The sequence below is a fragment of the Leptonychotes weddellii genome, chromosome 6 (genome assembly GCF_054177405.1).
Source record: "Leptonychotes weddellii isolate Sample4059 chromosome 6, ASM5417740v2, whole genome shotgun sequence".
Classification (NCBI taxonomy): Eukaryota; Metazoa; Chordata; class Mammalia; order Carnivora; family Phocidae; genus Leptonychotes; species Leptonychotes weddellii.
Genome location: NC_138374.1, coordinates 36381803 through 36404968, shown reverse-complemented (window position 1 = coordinate 36404968; position 23166 = coordinate 36381803). Strand labels below are relative to the sequence as shown.

The 23166-nt window shown below is 45.0% G+C and overlaps 2 protein-coding genes across 2 annotated transcripts in view; both read right to left on the bottom strand.

Moving 5' to 3' along the window:
* FAM170B (family with sequence similarity 170 member B) overlaps window positions 1-1056 on the bottom strand; it is a 3509-nt gene extending 2453 nt beyond the window's left edge. Inside the window, exon 1 of the mRNA XM_081823084.1 lies at window positions 1046-1056. Coding sequence (XP_081679210.1) covers window positions 1046-1056 — 11 coding nt within the window. The remainder of the gene's footprint in view (window positions 1-1045) is intronic.
* Window positions 1057-19056: 18000 nt separating this feature from the next.
* Window positions 19057-23166, bottom strand: part of TMEM273 (transmembrane protein 273) — an 82532-nt gene continuing 78422 nt past the window's right edge. Inside the window, exon 6 of the mRNA XM_081823083.1 lies at window positions 19057-20284. Coding sequence (XP_081679209.1) covers window positions 20260-20284 — 25 coding nt within the window. The 3' untranslated portion in view covers window positions 19057-20259. The remainder of the gene's footprint in view (window positions 20285-23166) is intronic.

Here is a 23166-nt window from a genome sequence, read left to right as displayed (position 1 = left end):
GGGGGGGGTGGGGGGCGGGGGAGAGATGCGGGGAACTGATTTCCAATGGTCACAAGGGAACCTTTGGGGATGATGAAAATACTCCATATCATGATCGTGGTGGTGGTTACACAAATGCACACTTACTAAAATTCTTCAAATTGTACACTTAAAACTGATGATATTTCTGTATTTAAATTAACAGCTCAATAAAACCAATTTAAAAAGCCATGCATGGGACATGCTTTGGCCAGGCCTTCCAGCCCCGCCATCCCCTTTGCCTTTGTAATGTGTCTCCATCTTAGGCAGGGAGCATCTCGCCCTCTCCTTGAACATTCACTGTATCCCGTCATCGTCTAAGTGCTTGCCACGTTTTAACTCCATTAATATTGAAAAAAAAAAAACCCCAAGAAATTACATTGTTGTGATTCCCATTTGACAGATAAGGAAACTGAGGCACAAAGAGCTTAACTGACTGACAAACTGGTATTACCCTTAGGTGCTGTCCATGGTCACCCATAGTGGTCTTCAAATTGATGTTCTAGATTAAATTTAATCCATTTATTATAAAGGACTTCTTCATATTATTCTGAAATCATAGGATTGACATGCCAATTCTGTTTCTCCAGTGTACATTAAAATATATAATGATGGGGCGCCTGGGTGGCTCAGTTGGTTAAGCGACTGCCTTCAGCCCAGGTCATGATCCTGGAGTCCCGCATCAGGCTCCCTGCTCAGCAGAGAGTCTGCTTCTCCCTCTGACACTCCCCCCTCTCATGTGCTCTCTCTCTCTCTCATTCTCTCTCTTTCAAATAAATAAATAAATAATCTTTAAAAAAAATAAAATATATAATGATGAATGTCTTACAGTTTCATCCTCATACCTTCTGAAATTACCTCATGTACTCACAATGGCCTCAGGCATACCCACCATCCATTTTTATGGCCAATACAACATTTTGGTAACAGCACCGAGGGGTGACCCCGTGCCCACTCCTCACCCTCCAGGACCTCCCTCCCAAGGAACACACCTGGCAGCACCTTCCCGCCCTTTCTTCTGACCTACCTGACCAGCATACTTCCACCCTCTCTTCTGTGGACTCCGGGCTGGCCAAGCTGAGGCTGGCCCCATCTGTGGGTGACTGTTCTCCCCTATGGTCTGTGAAGTGGCGTTTCATGATTGGACACCAGCACCAGGGCACTCAGTGCTCCAGCTGTTCGGTGAGAGTTGGCTTGGGCTCTGCTGAAGCCCTCCACTGGCCCCAGCCCGAGTGGCTGCTGGGCTCCCTGTGGTCGCTAGGATCCTGGCTTTATTCTGTGACCTCATCAATGACACTGGCCTGTTCTGTGACCCAGGGCAAGGACTGAGACCCAGCCTGAGGCCGGGAGAGGCTTCCCATCAGGATCTCATTTCCGCGTGGGGACCTTTCCTGCCTTGTTTATTGTCAGGGACACAAACACAAAACACAAACACACACACATATAAACACTTGTACACACAGAGAGACACAAACACCTAAACAGACCCACAAAGACGCTTACACACATATAAGCACACACATCCTCACACTGACACATAATCACTCAGACGCACGTACACTCCAACATACATAAACACACACATTTAAACACACAGACGCATACATACCCATTCATACACATACAAACTAACACACACATACACCCAGATTCACACACATATTCACCTAACAACACACATATGTTCACACGTGCATATGCACTAATTCACACCACATTCACTTAACTACACATATGTTCACATACACACTGTCATCGCCCAACATCAGAATGGGCCGACCTCATCCTGAGGAAATAGCAGATGACTGAGAATCTTACCTCCTCCTCAGTTTCCCACCCCTGCCTCATTTAGACCTCTTGGCCCTCCATGGCCTAGGTCCCCAGGCGCCAGGGACACCCCACCTCAGAGCCTTTGCAGGTGCCCTTCTACCGGGCACAGCTCCTCTAGGTTGTGGTGCCTCACTCTCTCAGGCCAGTCTGCTGAAACAGCAGCTGTCCGCCCTCCATCTCTCCCCCTTACCCTGCTTTAGTTTTTGCCCTCAGCACTTTCATATATTTGCACATATGCATAATGGGTTTATCTGTATTCATCTCTGTTCTTAAAGGTAAGCTCCATGAGAAAAAGAGTCCATTCAATTTTCCTCTATCACATCCCTAGCATCCAGAATAATGTTTGACACATGAACGAGCTTTCTAGAAATAATCATCAAATCAATGAATAACCAAACAATACGCCGGAGCTGCTGATGGTATTTGTCAAGGGAGCGCTGACCTAGCAGAGCTGCCTTCTCTCCGCATCTCGATTCTCTGCTGCCCCGAGGCAGGATGGTTCTCACCCCATGACTCTGGGTCCCCTCCATTCTCCACCTGTGCAAACCTCAGTCCAGATACAGTCACTCTGGGGCACGCCTTCCCATCTGCCACCTCTCTGCTCCTGGAGGTCCTCATGTTGGAACATACTTCCTTCAAAATATTTCTCTCCATTTCCCTCCCACCTCTGCTCAGTGTCACCAGCTCTATTCCTCAGCATCCCCAAATCTAAACAGCTCAAAAAAGTAATGGATTGGAAATAATCCCTATATCCCAGAAGTAACCCAAACACCACCCACACAGCCCGCACCTAGGAAAGGCCACTGCGTGAAGGAGAACAGCACAGAGTTTTATGGAGTGATGAGAAGTCACACTTGCACCTACAAAGAGACAATGTTCCCTGGTAGAAAGAGGAAATACTGTAATTGTGCTCTCTCTTACCAAATAAATCCAGAGGCTTGCCTTATAAAAATAAGGGGGTACCAGCACAAAAAAATAAGTAGATCAATGGAAGATAAAAATAGTCCAGAACAAGATCACATTATATATTTGAGTTTTCCTAAGATTTTATTTATTTATTAAAGAGTGAGAGAGCGAGCATGCATGAGCAGGGGGAGGGACAGAGGGAGAGGGAGAGAGAGAATCTCCAGCAGACTCTCCCCGCTGAGCTTGGAGCTCAACCCGGGGCTCGATCCCATGACCCTGAGATCGTGACTTGAGCCGAAATCAAGAGTGGGACTCTTAACTGACTGGGCCACCCAAGAGCCCCTATATATTTGAATTTTAAGAGATAAAGCAAAAAACAAAAGCCAGGGAGGAAAAGAAGACTCAGTCAATAAGTGATGCTGAAAATTTTTACTTGCTATTTTTTTTTTAAACCACCATCGGTCTCACCCCATACAAAACAAATAGGAATATTTTCATATGGTGCTAGGGTTGTGTTTTAATTAAAAGTGTGTAGAAAGAAAATATAAGTTAACACCCTAATTATAGGGTAGTTTTTCTGAACTTAAATGATATCAATCATCACAAGCATCGGGAATCCTTGTCATCTTTTTTTATCTTCATTGCTTAAAAAGACCTCATTGTTTCAATTTGCATTTCTCTGCTTTTTAGTGAAACTGCAATGAACAGCTCAGTGAAGGAAATGAACAAGCAATTCCCAGGAGAAAGAATGCAGATGGCTGAGAAACAGATGAGATGTTCAGCCCAACTCAACCTAACTATAATGAGGAAACTACAAATTAAAAACACATGATGTGCAGTGTATTGAGTTTGCCCCTAAGACAGGCAAGAATGAAAAAGACTGACAGTTCTCTGGGATAGTGAGGGTGTAAGGAAGTGAACACTCTTAAACTCTCCTGCTAACAGTGTACCTGCCTTTCTCCAAGGAAACTGGATAGCATCCATTGCAATTAAAAAGGGCGTGTTCTTTCACTCAGCCTTTTACTCATCCATCTCTTTCCTGGGAAATGTTCGCATTTTGTGCTATGTGCTTGAAATAATAACTAGAGAAATATTTATTGCAGTATTATTTATAAGAGAAAAACAAGGAAACATTTCAAAGATCCATCAAAAGAAAAAAAAAATAGTTACATAAATTACACCATAACCAAACTGTGGAATACTATACTACAATAAAAAAGAGAGCTCTACCTGTGCTAATAAGTGAATTCATGTGAAGTGCAGAAAACAAAATGCAAGAGAATTCCACTTACGTGAAAATTAAACATGCCACCCCCTCCCACAAAAGCCCCAAACCAAGTCTTTGTTATCTATGCATGCAAAGGCATAGAGGACATCTGAAGATAATCACATGCCCCTGGGAATGGTGGTGACCTTGGGAAGAGGAAGAGAGATTAGATGGGGCTGTAGGAGATTATATTTCCCAGAGAAGGCCACTCCTCTGGTGTATCTCCCATCCCACGTGCTCTTCTTACCACATGAAGTCAACACTGCTCCATGGAGAGAGGGGCTCCCTCTTCCGGAAGGAGGGTGAACTTTGTAGCCACCCCCACCACTAGGAGGCAGGGAGCGATGCTTCCAGACTTTCAAGGCTGGATCATAAAAGACAATAGGAGTTCCTCTTGGTTCTCTCTCTCGGTCTCTCTGTTTCTCTTTCTACTTTCCTTTGGACTCAGCCACCATGTTGTGAGGAAGCCCAGGCCACATGGAGGTGTTCCAGCCAACCGCCCTGACAAAGGTGCCATCCAACTAGCAATGTGCGAGTGATTGAACCTTCGGATGATTCTGCCATTTAGCCTTTGAAATTTTCCAGCTGGGTCCCCACACACCTCAGAGCAGATGCTAGCCATCCCCTCCGAATCCAGCCATCAGCCCTGCCTAAATTCCTGACCCTCAGAAATGGTGAGCATAGTAAAAGATCCATCTTCTACGAGGTTTGGGGGCAATATGTTATGGGGCCATCATAATTCAACAGACTTTGATTTTTACCTGTAACATTTAAATATGTTCTAGTTCCAACAGCTCATTGACCAGCATCTATAGGGTAATGTACTGTCCTGGTGGAGCACTATGGTTCTCCAAAGACAACTTGGGAGTCTGTCTCCCGCCACCCATCATTCATTCTAGTCTTTGTTTACTCCCAGGATTCACATACAACAGTTTCAGAGTAGTTAACCTGTACCCCTCTGGGAAACTACTTTCCTAACTACATTACAGTGTTTATATAGTTGCTTTTCTCTTTAGCCTTAGTTTTTCTACTCAAAACACTGTTTTCCAGAGTCGCATCAGTCAGCTCCTTTATTCCCCCAGAATTTACATATGTTCTTTTTAATCTTCTCAATGATCCTGCCAGAGAGGCATTATTAACCCTACTTTCTAGAGGGAGGTTGCCGCTCAGAAGGGTTAGGTGAGGCACGGGCCAAGCGGGAGGGATGAGCTGGAGGCTGGGCTGCTTTGCCATGTCGGGCCACTTCCTAGCAGGTGGCTTAGAGCAAAGCCCCGCTAAAAGGTGTGCAAATGGCCTTCACCCCCGCATGGCCTCTGGGTTGCTTCTGTCCACGGGAAGGCCTTCTTTCCCAGCCCCTCCCCTTGCTCCATGCAGATATTTAGCTCAGTAAGGCCACCCATACAGGATTCCTGCCCTCCCCCAGGGAAAAGAAGGGAAGAATGGTTAAGGCCCAGGCCCGCCCAGCCCACTGTGTCCCAGGCCCTGAAGTTTTCCAGCTGGTTCTCCAGCCCTGCCAAGAACTTCCGTGCTCCACGGCCAGAGCCAGCAGGGTTGGTGTACAAAACCCCAAAAGGACCAACACAGCATTTTCTCGGAGCTCTGAGTCCTGGCCAACTCATTTCACACATTGCATGTCAGCCTTAAACCTCATCAAGAAGGCCCAGAGTGTTTTCCAGTCTTAACTTTTCTTCCAAGACCTATTCTTCCCAGCCTCTGTTTTTCTCAGCCGGCAAGGGGCTGACAGGAAGCCGACCAGCCACAGGCAGGGCAGGAAGCAGAGACGCCACTTCTCCTCTCCCTTCCCTTCCAATCCAGAGGTTGGCTTGTGCCACAGTCTGCACGACGGGGACAGTCAGGTCATTCACCCCAAAGCCTGTGAGTGTCCAGAAACTGCTTGTCCGCCTGGCCAGAGAGCTTGACCTTGTGCGGGGAGCGGGGCATCAGTCATGACTTTTCTGTGGCCCCGATGCTACAGAAAATGTTTTCAGTAGGCAATGCTCTTCTCTTCAGGCTAGAAAATAGGGCCCCTCGAGGCAGCACCCACCACCTTGCCACTGCCCCGAAAAGAACTCCTCTGATCAGACCTAACACCCGAGGGAGGGAGAAAAGCAGGGAGCCGCCTGAGTCGCTGCCGGCCAGGTGCAGGGTGGGCTCCCGAGCGGGGAGTTTCTCCTGGGGAAGGTCAATCACCAGGATTTATTGATGACCTCCGCCCTGTGCCAACGCTGCAGAGAAAGTGCCAGAAGGTATCTGACCCTTTGAGGATTCGAGTAAGGAAATACTCTCTTTTGAGTTCATTTTCTGTTGCTTCTTATAACTATTTAAAAAGAAGTGAGTCAGTGGACCACGTAAGGAAAAACTCAGCCACAGAGAAATGTAATATGAAGAACTCTTCCTCAGGCTCCCCAGGCAAGTGGGGAAGGGAGTTTTGATTTTTTTTTTTTTTTCCGTTTCAGCCTTAATGACAAACTGCTCCTTCTCCTTGTTTGGAGCTGTCTCAGGGTTTTGACCTTAACCTCAGGGCACCCACACAAATAGCCTAGGCTTTCTCTGTCATCAGAGAGCAGGGAGGGGGACACACTCCGGGCTGGGCCCTCGGGCATGTCCGTGGATGTGCTCCAGGCCCCAGAGCCCTGCCTCCCTCCCGCCTAGCTCTGACTCTGTGGGATCTCAAATGTTCAACAAGATATCTCAATGCAGAAGTGTCTTCTTCCAACATATGCTTCCTTGGAAGGGTGATTTCAGCTAGTAGGAAGAACAGCCCTGCTGGAGGCCATGTACATGATGACCCAGGAGCTCCAGGGTCCTGGCAGCTGGCCACTCCCCATGCATGTTCTTAGACAGCCACGCTGGGAGCTCTGTGGAAAGGGCTGGGTCTTCCCTCTCTCTTTGTCCAAAATCTGCTGGCCATAGGCCACCCTGGACACAGCTCTCAGGCCACCAGTGGCTAACTCCTACTGAATGAAGCTTCCAGAAGCACAGTTCCAACTTGGAAGGTGAGATCCCAGGACCCCAAAGACCAACAGCAAGTCACCATGATTTCTAAGTGTGCTGGACTTACTCCCATGCAGCCTTCAGCTCACATCCAAGGCATTTGCAATCCCCACTGGCAAGCAGCATATATGCTCACAGATAACTGGGATGCTTTATTTCCATCCCCACAATTAGAAGGACTTTGCAGACCCTCATCTTCAGACTGGCTTCTTCCCCTCCAGTCCTTCAGAGAAAGTGTCTCTTCTATGAGATGATACAGTTGCCTAATGGATGGGAAAGGTGTCCCAGGAGAGTCCAGCCACTGTCCCTTCCCCAGGACACCACCCAAAGCCCTGTATTTGATCCCAAACCCTCCAGGAATGATTTCTGGGAAGGCCGAGTTAGGCTACGTGAAAGTCCTATGGGAAATTTCCCCAGAAAGGAAACTGAGGCTAAGACTTAGGGACCCGAATATGAGGCAGTGTGTTCAACCACACCAGTCGGCTACAAGCTGGACCCCTTCGGGGCAGTGAGACTGGCTCCAGCCCCCCTCCACTTCAGGGCGGGGGGCTTTTAGTTTCACTTTTCTTGCTCTTCCTTGGTTAGATTTATTCCTAAATATTTTATTCTTTTTGATGTTATGTAAATGCAACTGTTTCCTTAGTATCTTTTTCAGATTGTTCCTTACTACTATACAGAAATACAACTTTTTAAGTTCAACTTTGCTGGGCGCCTGGGTGGCTCAGTTAGTTAAGCAACTGCCTTCGGCTCAGGTCATGATCCTGGAGTCCCTGGATCGAGTCCCGCATCGGGCTCCCTGCTCAGCAGGGAGCCTGCTTCTCCCTCTGACCCTCCCCCCTCTCATGTGCTCTCTGTCTCTCTCATTCTGTCTGTCTCAAATAAATAAATAAAATCTTTTTAAAAAATAAATAAATAAATTCAACTTTGCTGATTTTTATTAATTTTAAGTATTTTGTGAACTCTTCAGGATTCTCTACACATAAGATCATGTCATCTGCAAATACACTTTTGCTTCTTCCCTTTCAGTCTAGATGCCTTTTATTGCTTTCTCTTTCCAAATCGCCCTGGTAAGAATTTCCATCTACACTGAATCAAAGTGCTGAAAGCCAGCATCCTTGTCTTGTTCCTTATCTTCAGGAAAGGCTGTCAGCCTTTTGCCATTGAGCATGTGGTTAGCTGTGGGGTTTTATAAATGGTCTTTTTCATGTTGAAGAAGTTCCCTTTGAATCCTAGTTTATTGAGTGCTTTTATCATGAAAGGATGTTGACTTTTGTCTAATGCTTTTTCTGCGTCAATTGACATGATTCTATGGGGCATTTTCCCTTCATTCTATTAATGTGATGTGTTATCTTTCTGGACTTTCAAAATATTGAGCCACACTTTGCATTCCCGGGATCCCATCTGGCTTTGCTCACGTAGAAAGGTCTGGTTCTTAGGTCCCCCTTTGCTCCATGTGATCATCATTCTCAGGCTGGTGAAATGGGAGGAGCTCGCGGTCAGGGGAATTGGCTTCAGGGGGACAGAACTGGGCTCCAGCACCCTCACAGTGCAAGGGGAATGGACAGATGGTGGCTGGAGACATGCACCTCACATCTGACCCCCTGTCACCAGAACCAGCCAGCATCATGGGCACTGTGGGCACCCACTCCTGGGTGGGGGGAGAGAAGCCTTTCCAGTGTTAGTGAGAAGGATGTCAGCTTCGCTTGGTTCACTTCACAAGGAAAAGACAACTCTCCTCAGAAGCCATCCCAAGCTCCCCCCCTCCACCGGCTGCCAGAAATTCAACAACTCTGGTAAAGATCAGAGGCGAACACATATGAATTATTTATTACTTATAGGAGAAGACTACAAGCATCTGCATATTATTTAAATTTTGATTTATAGTTTTAAAATAATCCCCCAAAACTTGAAGATAACCCACCAAATGTATTATGATTTCACTGGCTACAATGCGTGATAGGCTATTACATAGCATAGATTCACAGGCTGTGGTACATTACAGATGTTGAAATATCACTGTAGAGGCCAAAAAAATTTTGTTATATAGTGAAAGAGGTATGAGGACTCATATTTGAGCCACAAAGTATACACAAATGCAAGTGGGCTTATTAGAAAATTGCAGGTCGCAAACGTTAGTAATGTGATAAGGAGAGGTGCACTGTAGGACTCAACACCCAACCCACAACAAATTAAATTGATCACAATAAAGCCCAACTAAGATAATTAAAAGGCAAGAATAGCAGCAATTGAAAATTGATCTCTCAAGACCTCACTGATGAGGTTCTGGAAACAAAGCATGCTTCCCCCAAATTGCCGCTTTCTCTCTGCACGAGACAGATGCAGGGATGGGGGGAGGAGCTTGACTGCACTGCATGAGAGCTGGAGAGATGTCTTAGTGGGACCCCAAATCTCAGTCCTTGCAACACCTAACTAATGCTGGACGCGTCTATATATAAATGTCAAAACCAAAATAATTCAGATTGCCAGTGTGTCGCCCTCAGTCGAATGTACAAGATGAAGTTGGCATAACCACGCATTATTCCTGCATAAAGTTGAAAAAGTGACTTGTATTTTTAACGAGTTCATGGACAAGATGGGCATCCAATGATGTGCCAAGACCACCCAGTTCTGGCTAGCGAGAGCCAATCGTTAAATCTTTCAAGAACTTTTTGCAAGCGAGTTGTTAAATACAATCCTTATCAAAATTAAACTGTAAACTGACGGTTAGATAAATTACATTAAACACAAAAGTAATAAATTCTTAAAATTCATTAATTCCTAATTATTTTACTAAATTTTATGACACATTGGCAGCTTGTAGGAGGGCGTGGAGGAAGTAGTTACTTGGTGGTAATTGGCGAAGGCTAAAATCAAGGCCTTGCCTCCTACACCACCCCCCACCCGTCATCGAGTGGGTTGTTGATCATTTACCATCGTACCACTGGGGGCTCCTGTTGGCAACTGGTGGAACCCACAGTTTGGGCTGTGAAGACAAGCCCATTAGGCAACTTTCCCCTGATCACTCTAACTTTCCAGAACGTTCCACACTACAGGCTATATATTTTTTTAATTAATTGTTTATTGAAATATAGTTGACATAAAATATTTTCAGGTGTGCAACATAATGATTCAACAGTTATATACATTATACAATGCTCACCACAACTGGTGTAGTTAGTCTGTCACCATACAAAGTTACTACAATATTACTGACTATAGTCCCTATGCTGTATTTTTCATCCACATAACTTATTTATTTTGTAACTGGAAGTTTGTACCTCTTAATCCCTTTCAACTATTTCACCAATCCCCTGACTCCCTTCTCTTTGGAAACCACCCGTTTGTTCTCTGGTCTATTACAGCATTATTTACAATAACCAAGATATGAAAGCAACCCAAGTGTCCATTGATGGGTAAAGAAGATGTGGAATATATACAGTGGAATACTATGCAGCCATAAAAAAGAGATCTTGCCATTCAAGATGGACAACATAGATAGACCTAGAAGGTATTATGCTAAGTGAAAAAAGTCAGACAGAAAAAGATAAATACCATATTATTTCACTTTATGTGGAATCTAAAAACAAACAAATGAAAACCAGAAATAGACTCAGTTATATAGGTTGTATCTTAATCCTTCAGGGAAGAGTTCAGAACCCCCCTAACCCCACCTGCACATGGGTCACAATTTAGAAAGGGCAGTCCCATTCATCATTTTATGATCCTCACAGCAACCCAGGAAGGGGCAAAAGAGTATTCTTTCACTTCTAATAGATGAAGAAACCAAGCCTCAGATGAGTAAGGAAGGTTTTCTGGGTTCACACAGCCTGTGGGACAGGAACCTAGCTTTCTCGGCTAGATTAGCTACATGTGGTAGGAACATTTCATTTAGAAAAGAGGGAAGAGGAAGAGGAAGAGGAAGAAGAGAAATAAATACAAAGTCCAGAACTGGTAGACTGGTGGAAAAATAAACGAAACCAATTTTCTGGCAATACGTAGCAACAACTTGAAGCCTATGATACCATCTGTCTTGGCAACCCCACTCTTAGAGATTTATCCTTAAGGAAAGGTATGCCCAAGATGTTGCTAGCCCATTTTTTACCACAGTGTCATTTACACTCATAAACTCCAAAGGGACCTGTGTCCCAAGCAAGGAGTTTGGGCTAAACTGATTGGGTTGTATCAGCCTCCACCTGGGAATTTGTTAGAACTACAAATTCCTGGGCTCGGCTCCAGTGTGGGCCAGCAATCTGTGTTTGAATAAGACCTCCCTGTGATTGATGTGGATCCCTAACACAGTTCGAGAACCCCTGAGTTAAATAAATTATGGGACAACTAGACAAAGAAATACAATGCCATTCATGAAGAAAGCAGCATAATATGTTCACAATGTAGTAAGTAAAAACATATACCATATAATACTCATTATGTAAAACATAATCTATGTATATCCACATGCTCACACACACGTAAAGTCTGGAATGACACATGCCAAAATGTGAGCAACATTTATCTTTGGAAAGAGGGTTCCCTTATCCTTTTGATTATTTTCTAATTTTTGTGCAATAAACATGTAAGAAAACAAGCAATCACTTACTTCTAGATTTATTTAAATACTCATGAAATAAAAATAAAATAAAATAGAGGCCCACAAGCAAGATTTTGCAAAGCACCATGCCTCCTACCCATCCATCCCTAGGATTCTCCACACCAAGGCCAAGTGGGCCCATCCAGGGGTCCGGGGACAGCACCAGCCTCTGGGTCCGAGGCAGCATTTGGCTCAGTGTGTGCTGTAAATAGGACTGGGGATGAAAAGCAAAACCCTGGCCCTGTCTGCACAGGGTTAAAATAAACTGGCTAGAGAGAAGCCCCGTGGGAAAGACATGACATTTGTTTGCAAGGAAACATAAACAGGGACAAATGAAGACAGAAATGTGGCTCAGTGAGAGCCTGATCAAAGCCAGCTGGGCCGGCAGGCCTGGCTACAAGAAAGAGAGCCTGCAGGGTAGGAGGCTCCCCGGGGCCAGCCTGGGGGCAGGGTGGGGGCACCTCTAGCTGGGGGGACGGGGTGGGTTAGGGGGTGCTGCCCAAGGGAGTAGGGCCTGGAACACAGACACAGTCAGGGAAAGTTGGGTGTGATGAGCTTCAGGCACTTAGAGACCTAAATTAGCCAGTTCCAGTTGCCCGGAGGAGAAGGTCCACCCAGATTTCTGTCTTCTCGGGCCCCAAGGTCGGAGAACAGAAAAGAGTCCGCCATCTCTTGCTATCTGTGTGCCAGGCACAGAGCAGGGCATTTCATGTTGTCATTTAATCCTTACGGTGGTCCTGGAGGAGACACCACCACCGCCCCGCTCCCGTTTTCCAGTCTGACTTGCCCAAGGTCAAATAGCTGCTGAGCTGCTGAGCAGACATGTGAACCAGGGCCCACATGTGTCCGCAGAGCGCAGGCTTTCCCCGTCACGGCAAGCCGGGCTGTCATCAGTGACCCCCGCATCCTCGCAGGGCCCTCCCCTTGGCCCTCCCCCTCTGGACACCGGTCCCAGCCCCCAGCCACTACTGTCCACCACTCCTGAGCACCTGAGCCCCTAACAAAGCTGGTGTGAGCCTTGGGCTTGGCATCATTTCCACCCTGTAAAGGCTAAGACAGCTTTACAATGCTTAGTTAAAATTGCGCCAGGCAAACGCTAAGTACATATTATAAATTATCATTAATTTAAAGAGACATTTCCCCTTGGGAGACAAAGTGCCTCACTGATCTCACAAACAACAGCTGAGGCTTAGAAGTTACACCACACTGACGTTTTCTCTCTTGGCCTGAAATACGACCTTTGGTTGTTTGCCCTCATGGCTCTTAGAGCACAGACTCAGGCTCCCCACTCAGAACTGGGGAGACAGTAGAGGGGTCCCCTTCCAGCCCCAGGTGGGGTCTGAGAGCACGGCCAGCCCGGCCTGCAGGCTCCAGGTTTGAGCCACCTCTGTCTGTCCCTCCTCCCCTTCGTCACCGTCCCTTCCCTCACCCACGTGAGCCATTACTATCCTCACATAGGAAGCTACTGAAAGCGGGTGATTTTAGCCCACCTGAAGTCACGCCGCGCCCATCCTGGCTAGCATCCCTCTTCTCTTTTTTTTCTTCTTCTTTTTTTAATTCAAGTATAATTGACATACAGTGTTATATTAGCTTCCGGTGCACAATATAATGATTCGACACTTCTATATATTTCTCAGTGCTCTAAGTGTGCTCTTAATCCCATTTATTTCTTTCACCCCATTATCTTTCCTTATAGGGACATCAGAGGCTTTTCATGGCAAAACTTCTGAAAATTTGTTTTTAGACATTGTTTCCTCTCCAAAAAGTTTCACCCATGGAAAATCTTCTCTCTCTTCTAGAGCAAATCCCCTCCCTGCTGTCCTGCTCTTCCGCCCACCCCGTCTCTGGGGAAGTGGAGTCAGCCCCCTCAACCTCACTTACTGCAAGGGGAGACGCCCCCCCCACAATTCAGGTGCACAAAACCTTCCACGTGGTCCTCTACGACTTTGATCATTCCTGCAGGGTCAGGCCATATCCATGGCCACATGAAGAATTGAGAGTGTCTGGATCCTGTGCCTGCTTTCACTCCTGGAGGTCCCCATACTGATTTAAGACCTGTCCCATATCTGCTCCTCCACCTAATAGGAGGAATAGCCATCTCTAAGCTAGCTACTCCCAAGCCAAAGAGAATGAGCAGCGCCTTGACCTCCTACTTATTCCACCTCTCCCTATACCCACAGGTCCCCCTCGGCCTGATTCTTGCCTCTGTCTGCAGCTGCCCTCACACCATCCTCACCCTCCACCTCACCCTGGCCTGGGCCAGTCCTGGCCCCCTGAACTTGTTTCTACCATGTTTTTGTCCTTCCTGCTACAGCAACCTCACAGTTCACTCTGTCCCCTTCTCTACCTAGGGACTCTCTTGGCCAAGACCACCCGAGGCCACCCCCTCAGGCTGGCAGAAACCGTTCTTCTCTCTCTCACTCTCTCCAAGGGCAGCCTGGCATTGGAGCCAAACTTGGACAAAATGGCCAGAGAAGAAGATGCTTCCATTCCAACAGCAGGGTCAATCACCCAGGGATAAAACCATTATACATAATACTATATTACTCAGACCATTTTCGTGCTGGCCATGCTATAGGCACACTATGGTTTTAGGAGTAGAATTTCTATCTGCCCTAGAAAAGCTCTCACATCAGCGCCAAAAGAATATGTATATAACGAGTTTTATTTTTTTGTAATTGTCTCATGCAATTATGGAGGCTGGTGAGTCCTAATCTTCAGGGTGGGCTAGCAGGCTAGACACCAGGGAAGAGCCAACGTTGCAGTTCAGATCTGAAAGCTGTCTGCTGGCAAAGTACCCTCTTGCTGAGGGGAGAACACTCTTTTGCTCCATTTAGACTTTCAACTGATTGGGTGAGGCCCACCCACATCACAGAGAGCAAGCTGATTTTTTTCCAAGTCCATCCATTTAAATGTTAATCTCATCCAAAAACACCCTCACAGAAACATCCAGAATAATGTTTTCCCATATACCTAGACACTGTGGCCCAGCCAAGTTGACACATGAAATGAACCATCACATCACGCCCCTCTGATTTGGCAGGATTTGAACTTCGAACTGTCTCTCAACAGCAGGGCAACTGCTGAAATCTCTGCTCAGCTCCTTTTAGCCTTCCCACTGTTGTTTCCCATTGAACCCCTTCAAATTTCACTGTGTGCATGCCCAGTTCAGAAGTTAGTCAAGGATTTAGGGGAATTCTAAAGCAGATTTTGGGTCTCTCCCACTAACTGCTTTCTTTCTAGAATTGTTCCCCAAAACTTCTAGCCCCTATGACTTCTGTGAGCCCCACTCTCTGTCTTCTATGCCCAGTAAGAGAGCCACTTTCTACTTATACTCTATTGCCCTGTGTGCAATGTAAACTAGACGTGTCCTCAGGGGTAGAGCCAAATAAATCTGAGCTCACTGACTTCTCTTCTTTAAGAGTCAATTTCCCTCTGGCTTATGCCTGCTTTGAGTGGCTCATCAGTACTTCAAATGGTTGGCTTACTGTATTTTGTACTAAATTTATCATTGTTATTGGCAGGAGGGTTAGAATGATACACTACTCTGTCATATCCAACTTCAGAATCCCTCAAGAGTTATTTTTCAAAGTATTTTAAGATTTCCAAGCTAAGAAATATTTTTGGACCAGCATTTAAAAATTTTTTAAATATTTCATTGGGGTCTGTAAATATAAAATGGGTAATTTCAATCCTTGGTAATTTGATCCCAGATCAAGACCTCATGGGGGTGTAGGAGTCATCAACCCAACCTGACTCCCTCCACAAGGCTGATGGATGGAGCGGAGGGTCATCTACAATAACAGTAGGTAGCACCTTCTGGGTGACATGGCTGAGGTCACACAACGTCTCCCCTTGGAGTGAGTCTACTGGGGACAGAGCAGAGCCCTCACTGCCTGCTGGAAATGCCCCATCAGAACATATTGCGGGTAATTCTTGGACATAGTTTTTTTTTTTTTTTTTAAAGATTTTATTTATTTATTTGAGACAGAGAATGAGAGACAGAGAGCATGAGAGGGAGGAGGGTCAGAGGGAGAAGCAGACTCCCTGCCAAGCAGGGAGCCCGATGCGGGACTTGATCCCGGGACTCCAGGATCATGACCTGAGCCGAAGGCAGTCGCTTAACCAACTGAGCCACCCAGGCGCCCCTTGGACATAGTTTTAATTCCTTTTTGGTCAGCGGTTGTGTTTGACTCACAATTTGTTGCCAGTACATAAGAATCACCTTCTGATTTAAACTCAGGAAAGGACAAAAAAATCAGAACCATATTGTAAGGCTTCTTTGTGGGTCTTTGTTTTTTCTAGGAAAACGTAATGGGCAGCTCTGAACCACTTCCCTGGAGAGCTCAGGCCACACTACTGAGGGCTCCTGCCTGTCCACAGAAGGAGCAAAGGTGGGCTTATCTTTTCTTGGATAAGAGAGGACCGTGGAGTCAAATCCACACTTGCCCCAAACAGGGACCCGAGTACTCTCGTGGTCTCTGCGGCTGATCTAACGGGCACAGCAATTGTGTGATGCCAGCGTGAGCAGCCCCACACTGACTAGAAACACCTGCTTTGCTTTATTAATAAAGAAAAGTTTTCCTTTTTACTGAGCCTACCAGATTAGACTTAGGGGAGATTTATCAGCGGTCTGCCTAACTTTATTTATGTGAACGACAGTAAACATTAGTGAACACTTGGTTTATTGTATGATTAATCATCAATTTTATATTAAAATTGGCCTAAAAGAAATTTATCTTCATGAGAAAAACATCAAACTATCAGTTGAGGAACAGTTTACAAAACGCCTGATCAGTGCTCCTTCAGAACTGTCCAGGAAAGTCCGAGAGACCATCACGACCAGGATGAGCCTAAGAAGGCATGATAGCTAAACGTCATGTGGCATCCTGGATGGGGTCCTAGTAGAGAAGAGGGATACTGAGTAAAAACTAAGAAGCTACAAATAAAATATGGACTTTAGGTAATAATGGAATCAAATCGGCTCATGAGTTGTGACACATAACCCATACTAATGTAAGATATTAATAATAAAGAAGCTGGCAGTGGGGCATAGGGGAACATTCTGAAGTACCCTCACAACTTTAAGGAAAACCCAAAACTGTCCTAAAATAAAACTTTATTCAAAAATATCTATAAAGAAATGAATGTCTAAAAAATGAAGACTTCCTTAATTTCACCTCTGAATTTTAGAATGGAGTAAAAGGTGACCGAGCGTGTTTGCTGAGTGCCGACTACATGTCAGCGTTCTAAGAGCTTTACTACATGTGTTACCTCATTTAATGCTAACAAAGATCCTATAAGGTAAGTACAACTATTAGTCCATTTTTACAAATGGGAAAACTGAGGCATAACAAAGTTAAACAATTTGTCCAGCTCATAAAGCAGCATTTGGTTACAGAGCCTACATACTCTGTTATGTCCCTAAACTGCACAGAGAGAGGATCACAAATGATGAGAAAATCATAAGTGAGTGGAAACTCCAGAACCATGAACCCTCAGACCCAAAATATGCTGGTAAGTGAGGTTGGGATATATGAGGGCTGAGCAACTTCCCCACACTTTGTGTAGAGATGGGCCACTCATTTGTCATCCAATGATAACATACATGTGAAGAATCATACCCTTTGAAGGATGATTAATTTATCTGACAAGTCTGAGATGATGACAAATGACTTGGAGGGAAAAGAACCAGTCAGCAGGATGGGCCCTGAGCACAGCCCAAATCTGGCCCCTTTTAGACTTCATGTCACAGGCACCACCCCTTCTGCTTGCATCTTTGGGCTCTGCTCTTCTCAGCCTCCCTCTGCCTAAGCAACCCCATACACACTCTATCTCACCGACAGGAGCCTTGCAACTAACTCCTCCAGGCTGACCCTCCCCAGCTTTCTCTCGTGGATCCCAGAGCACATTCTGAAGCAATCTCCAACACGTGTGTTTTTAACCCCAGTCCCCAAGCTTGAACATTTGCAGGAACATGGGGTTTACTCTCCCCAAAGGTAGCCCACACTTCGATGCCCTAATGGTTGATACAAGAGACCCAAGACCAGCAGCAGAGCCTTCCTGAGGCTAGCACTCCCCAGGTCCTCCACATCCTAATCGGTAGCACCAAATCCTATGAGTGATGCGGAGTTGCATCCTCCCTCTTGATCTAATCTACCCACCAGTAACTCTTGATGTCTTCGCCTCTAATCCCCATCCCAACACATCCACCCTCTGCCTCCTTGCTACCAGCACCCCAGCCCAAGCCACACTCCCCTCTTACTTGGAGGGGCAAAGACCCCAGAGTGATACTGGCATGTCATGACTCATTTGAAAATCACAGTAACTCCCATACTTTAATCTCCATCTGCTTGTTTGTCTACTCTCAGCTATTTCCAAACTTGGATGATGAAAAAGGGTATCATTTATTAACTTATTCAAACCCCCTATATCTTAAAATTCTATGATATGTATACCTTAAAAACACACATAAAAGAATACATATACGCATATGCATTTGCTTTTTATGTATTGATTTTAATTTATAGATTCCATGTAAGTATATTTTTAATTTATAGACATAGAGATTGATGCACATTTTTTATTTGTTGGTCTCGCCAGATAACCCTTTCATGTCTTACCTTCTCCTCCTCTGGACACTGAGTCCTGGAGGCAGCAAGCCACAGTTGTGCCCGTAGATGCTGGCTGGCTACTGTCGGCAGCCTGCTCCGCCCTTGTAGGAATGGTTCTCCCTCCTAGTGTCTGAGTGTCATTGGTCCCCCCACTTGGGGCAGGGTGTTCTGCCTGCCAAGGTGGGCTGTGTGGGACCTGCATGTGTTCTGGGGGCCCCAGGGCCTACGGGCTGAGAAGGGAGGGTTTCCCCTAACCCTTGGCCTCTGCTACCATACTCCCAAACCACTGTGTGAGGTATTCAGAATGGCTTTCACTCATGACATTGCACTTTCACACACAATGACTTCTTGTGGCTGCTTCCAAACACTTTCCAGAGCTCTTGCCCATTGGAACCTCCACCCCAGGAACTGCTACCAGGGAGAAGGGCTGTCAAGAAGGGAGTCAGAGAGCTTCCAGAGAACTGCCACAGAAGGAAGACACTGAGCTTAAATTTGGGGTGGAAGCCAAGGGAACCCATTACAAAGAGTCCCATGCTGTCTCCCAGGGCATGTCAGCCTTTATAACCCAAGGAGAGAGCATTGGCCTTCAGCATACTTCTCTGTTCTTTACCCAGGAAAACTTGTGTGGGCCTAAAACAGAACCAGAGCCCAGGAATGGTGCTAGGAAAATACATCATGGTGTGGGATGGAGGAGAGGACCCCACGGTTTTGCTGTGTCTATAGAAAAATGATTACTGAGAATCCTGAAGTATTCACCTTCAGGTTGTAAGTGTCTCTGCCACTCACAAACCAGAAGTCTTAATTAAAATGCTGCTAAAAGAAGCAAATCAATTAACAGATACCTTACAAGATGGTTTATTCTATCTTACACACAGAAAATTCCTTATGAGTATCATGTTACTGCTTTAGGTTATCAGCTAACAAAGGCTGCTAATGAACTATGTTGTTATCAAGTCAGATAAAAGACGCCCTGGGAATCCAGGCTAATTCTTATAACACAGCACTTTGTTTTGAAATATTGCTCATCTTTCATCACACACAAGGAGAGTAACCCAATCGGAGGAGAACCAGCCCACGCAACCACCTGGATTTCTGTTGAACTGGAAAGGCAAAGAGTATTCCATAATGCAGCCCCGGAATTACAGGGTTAATAGTATGGGGGAGAGAAATGTTAATGGGGTTTGTGCCACACAGCCTTAGGTTGATGGCAATAATAAGAAGATGGGGGTTTCCTAAGCCTCTGCTAGTCATGTCCTCCAGGCAAAAGCCATTCACATTTGTACTAATAACCACAAAATAATGCTATAACATAACAATAATCCCTTACATCTGTGTAGGTTCCTATAAAGTACACCATCAGCTTTTTCATTTAATCCTTTGTTGGCTCCATCATTTGCAGAGCTGCAGGCCATTCCGTGGCCATTGAGACCCCTTCCTCTCACTCCGGCCCAGCCCTCCATTTCTTCCCGTGGAAGGTCAGTCTTTCATTCATGAGACCAGAAGTCTCATGACCAGTCTCATGACCAGACCAGAAGACTCCATGGTCTTCATGTCTCAAGGACCCTGAATATTCGCAGGGGGATTCTTATGGCAATGGAGATGGTGAGGCCATCAGTTCTAGAAAATGATGCTTACCTGTTGATAAATGGTGGTGCTAAGGAGGCTGTGTCTTGACTTTGGTCCCCATTTCCATGAGCCATTTGCTATGGGTAGGTTCCACTGATATGGACACAATGCTATCATAGAATCATGAACAGCGCCATCATGGAGGACCAGGATAGACAGTGTGGATTTATTGGTTTCCATCTTTTCTTACTGCTGGATAATGTGCTCATGCCTCCCTCTATGCAGTCAGCTTCTCGTGGAAGAGGATTGATATTTTCCTTCAGGCCAGAAACACGGTAGACTCTATTCCATCTCTTACGTGCCCTGGGCATTGAGTTCCACGTGAAGGTCCATCACCAGCTTTGGAAGCTCAAATTCATGACCCCTGAGACTGAAACTGTCCAGACTGCCCAACCTCTCCTGAAGAGGCCACTCATTCAGAGCTCAATCACTTGTTCACCTCTGGAAAGGAAGAGAACCATCAGGAAGACTTATCGACAGAGTGATTATGCTCTCACTAATCATGGCATATGCTTATGCTGCCACACAATTAAGTAGGTATGAAGGAATTCATCAGCATATCTTAGCAAGGTGAGACATTTCCTTGTGCAACATAGAAAGTACGTGAAGACCAGTGGCTTTTAGATAAAAGGGGGAGTTTTTCAGATAGAGCTCAACTGAGAGGTTGTTTTCTGCCTGCCAAACCTCGAGCCACAAAACCTCACCCACTTTGGTGGCAGAAAGGGAAGAAGTCATTCCCCAGGGTTAAAAGGCATATCTGCAGGAAAATGCCACTTTCTGTACTTGAAGAGATTGCCCTGATCTGGGAAGATGCTACAAGGGACCAGGTAGACAGACCTGTGCAAATGTAACTAGAAACTGATACATTCAAATCTGAACTTGTGCTGTTACAGAGCGTGAGACTTGTCCACACATAGCGTATCTATCTCTATCTCTATATCTACATAAAATTGGGATCACAGAAGAAAAGATGAGGTCACCAAACCAGACCCTAATTCCCATTTGTACTAATAACCACAAAATAATGCTATAACATAACAATAATCCCTTACATCTGTGTAGGTCCCTGTAAAGTACACCATCGGCTTTTTCATTTAATCCTTTGTTGGCTCCATCATTTGCAGAGCTGCAGGCCATTCCGAGGCCATTGAGACCCCTTCCTCTCACTCCGGCCCAGCCCTCCATTTCTTCCCGTGGAAGGTCAGTCTTTCATTCATGAGACCAGAAGTCTCATGACCAGTCTCATGACCAGACCAGAAGACTCCATGGTCTTCATGTCTCAAGGACCCTGAATATTCAGGCTGCAAGAAGGGCACAGACCCTGCTGTGGCCAATTTCAACTACAGGCCTCGCCGACACCTCCATGCACAGAGACTGAATTCACACCAACACTTCACTGCAGCTTCTCATAACAGTCCTAATTTTAACAGAATGGCATATTTATGTTTACAGTGAATGTTGCATACTTGTTTATGCCGTTCGATTGTGCATGCTGTCTCAATGTCTTGATATCTAACATGGGAGAAAGTACAACAATAGAAAGATGGGGCAGAGTGAAGCATCAATTTGATAAGCCAAGCCAAAGGCCATAAAAGAGACAGTACCTACCTATCCCATGTGTGGAGGACCAAGGACACACATTGAGGTCAGGGTTACAGAGCTTGATGGCCACAGAGGCAACATGGAAGATAAGCAAGTTGGAAACAAGCAAGGATGGTGACAGAGAAGTCTAAAGGGATTCCAAGAGAGTCTAAAGGCTGTCAGATTTTTGTGCTTCTCCTTTAAAATATGGTAGGCCCAAAAATCAGAGTTTAAGTTGGATGGTCTTGAGGTCCAGGAGCTCAACAGAAATTTTATCCCTTCTATCATCTTTAACAAATTCTGAGTTCAAATGGCCCTTTCAGGTGTTGTTAAGAGGATCCAAAGTGGCTGGGCCTATGCAGCATTTGTTCTTGAAATACTGATGTCTCCAGAAGATGGGAAAACCAAGAAGGCAGCCTCCTCCCACTCCTGATGGCCCTGAGCTGAGGAAGTGGCACCTGTGAGCTCCTCCAAGGAGGAAGTTGTTCTCTGACGAAGCAGTCATTCCTTTGCATACAGGTGTTTCACCAGCCCCTAGACAGACAGGTACAATATACAAGAAAAGATAGGCAGGACAGAGGCTGGAATATTAGCTGCTGGCTGGACTAGCAGGTGAATTAGGCTGCAGACCCGGGCTTGGGATTAAGAGAAAAAGAAGAAGACTTTTGGAGACTGTATCTGCACTGTTTCCACTATTATTTAATACTGGTGGTTTTAGCCAATGCAATCACAGAGGAGAAAACAGAGGCATAAGAACTGGGAAAGGAGATCTACAATTTGGCAGATGACATAATATTATGAAAACTCAAGGAAATCCAGAAGAACACACATACAATTAAAGCATTCAGTATGGCTGTCACGATAACATTAACATACAAAAATAATCCATAAGCAATCAATGACCAAGTAGGAGACATAATGGGAAACTCCATTCATAAAAGCAACAAAATCATAAAAATATTTAGGAATAAACTTAACAAGAAATGTGAAAAACCCATAAGGTAAAAGCCAAAAACTCTCTTCAGACACATAAACACAGACTTGCAAAAAAAATTCACCTTTCCAGGAAGGACTGCTTAACATCATAAAGAAGTCAATCGTCTTGAGCCTCATACATGAACGTAATGCAACCCCAACAAAAATACAAAGGTGTTTTTTCCATGGGTAGATTCTGGAGTTGGTTCTGAAGTTCATATGGAAACACAAATGTGCAAGAATAGCTAGAAGAGAATAGCAAGAACGTGTCCCTGAATAGAAAGCACAGTAGGAGTGCGCCAGATAGTGGAGCGAACCATGAAGCACGCACGAGTAAGAGCATGGTACTAACACATGAATATTCACAAATACCATGGAAAATAATATAAAGTCTAGGAATAGTCCAAGTACACATGGAAATTTAGAACACAATAAAGATTGCAAATAAAACTGGGGAAAATAATATTTTCAATAATGATACTGAAATAGATTGCCATTTGGGAAAAAGATAAAATTGGGAAAAAGACAAAATTGCATTCTACATACCACAATAAATATTAAATGGATCAGAGATCCAAATAAAAAATAAAGCCTTACAAGAACTAGAAAAATATATATATATGTACGTATATAAATATTTTTTAATTTTATGGAAATTATATATATATAATTTTAATTAAATATATATTTTAAAAGGAATATGGGAAGATAAAGCAGAGACTCTTGAAAACAGTTACCTCCATGCAGTGGGTGGGGACAGGATAGAG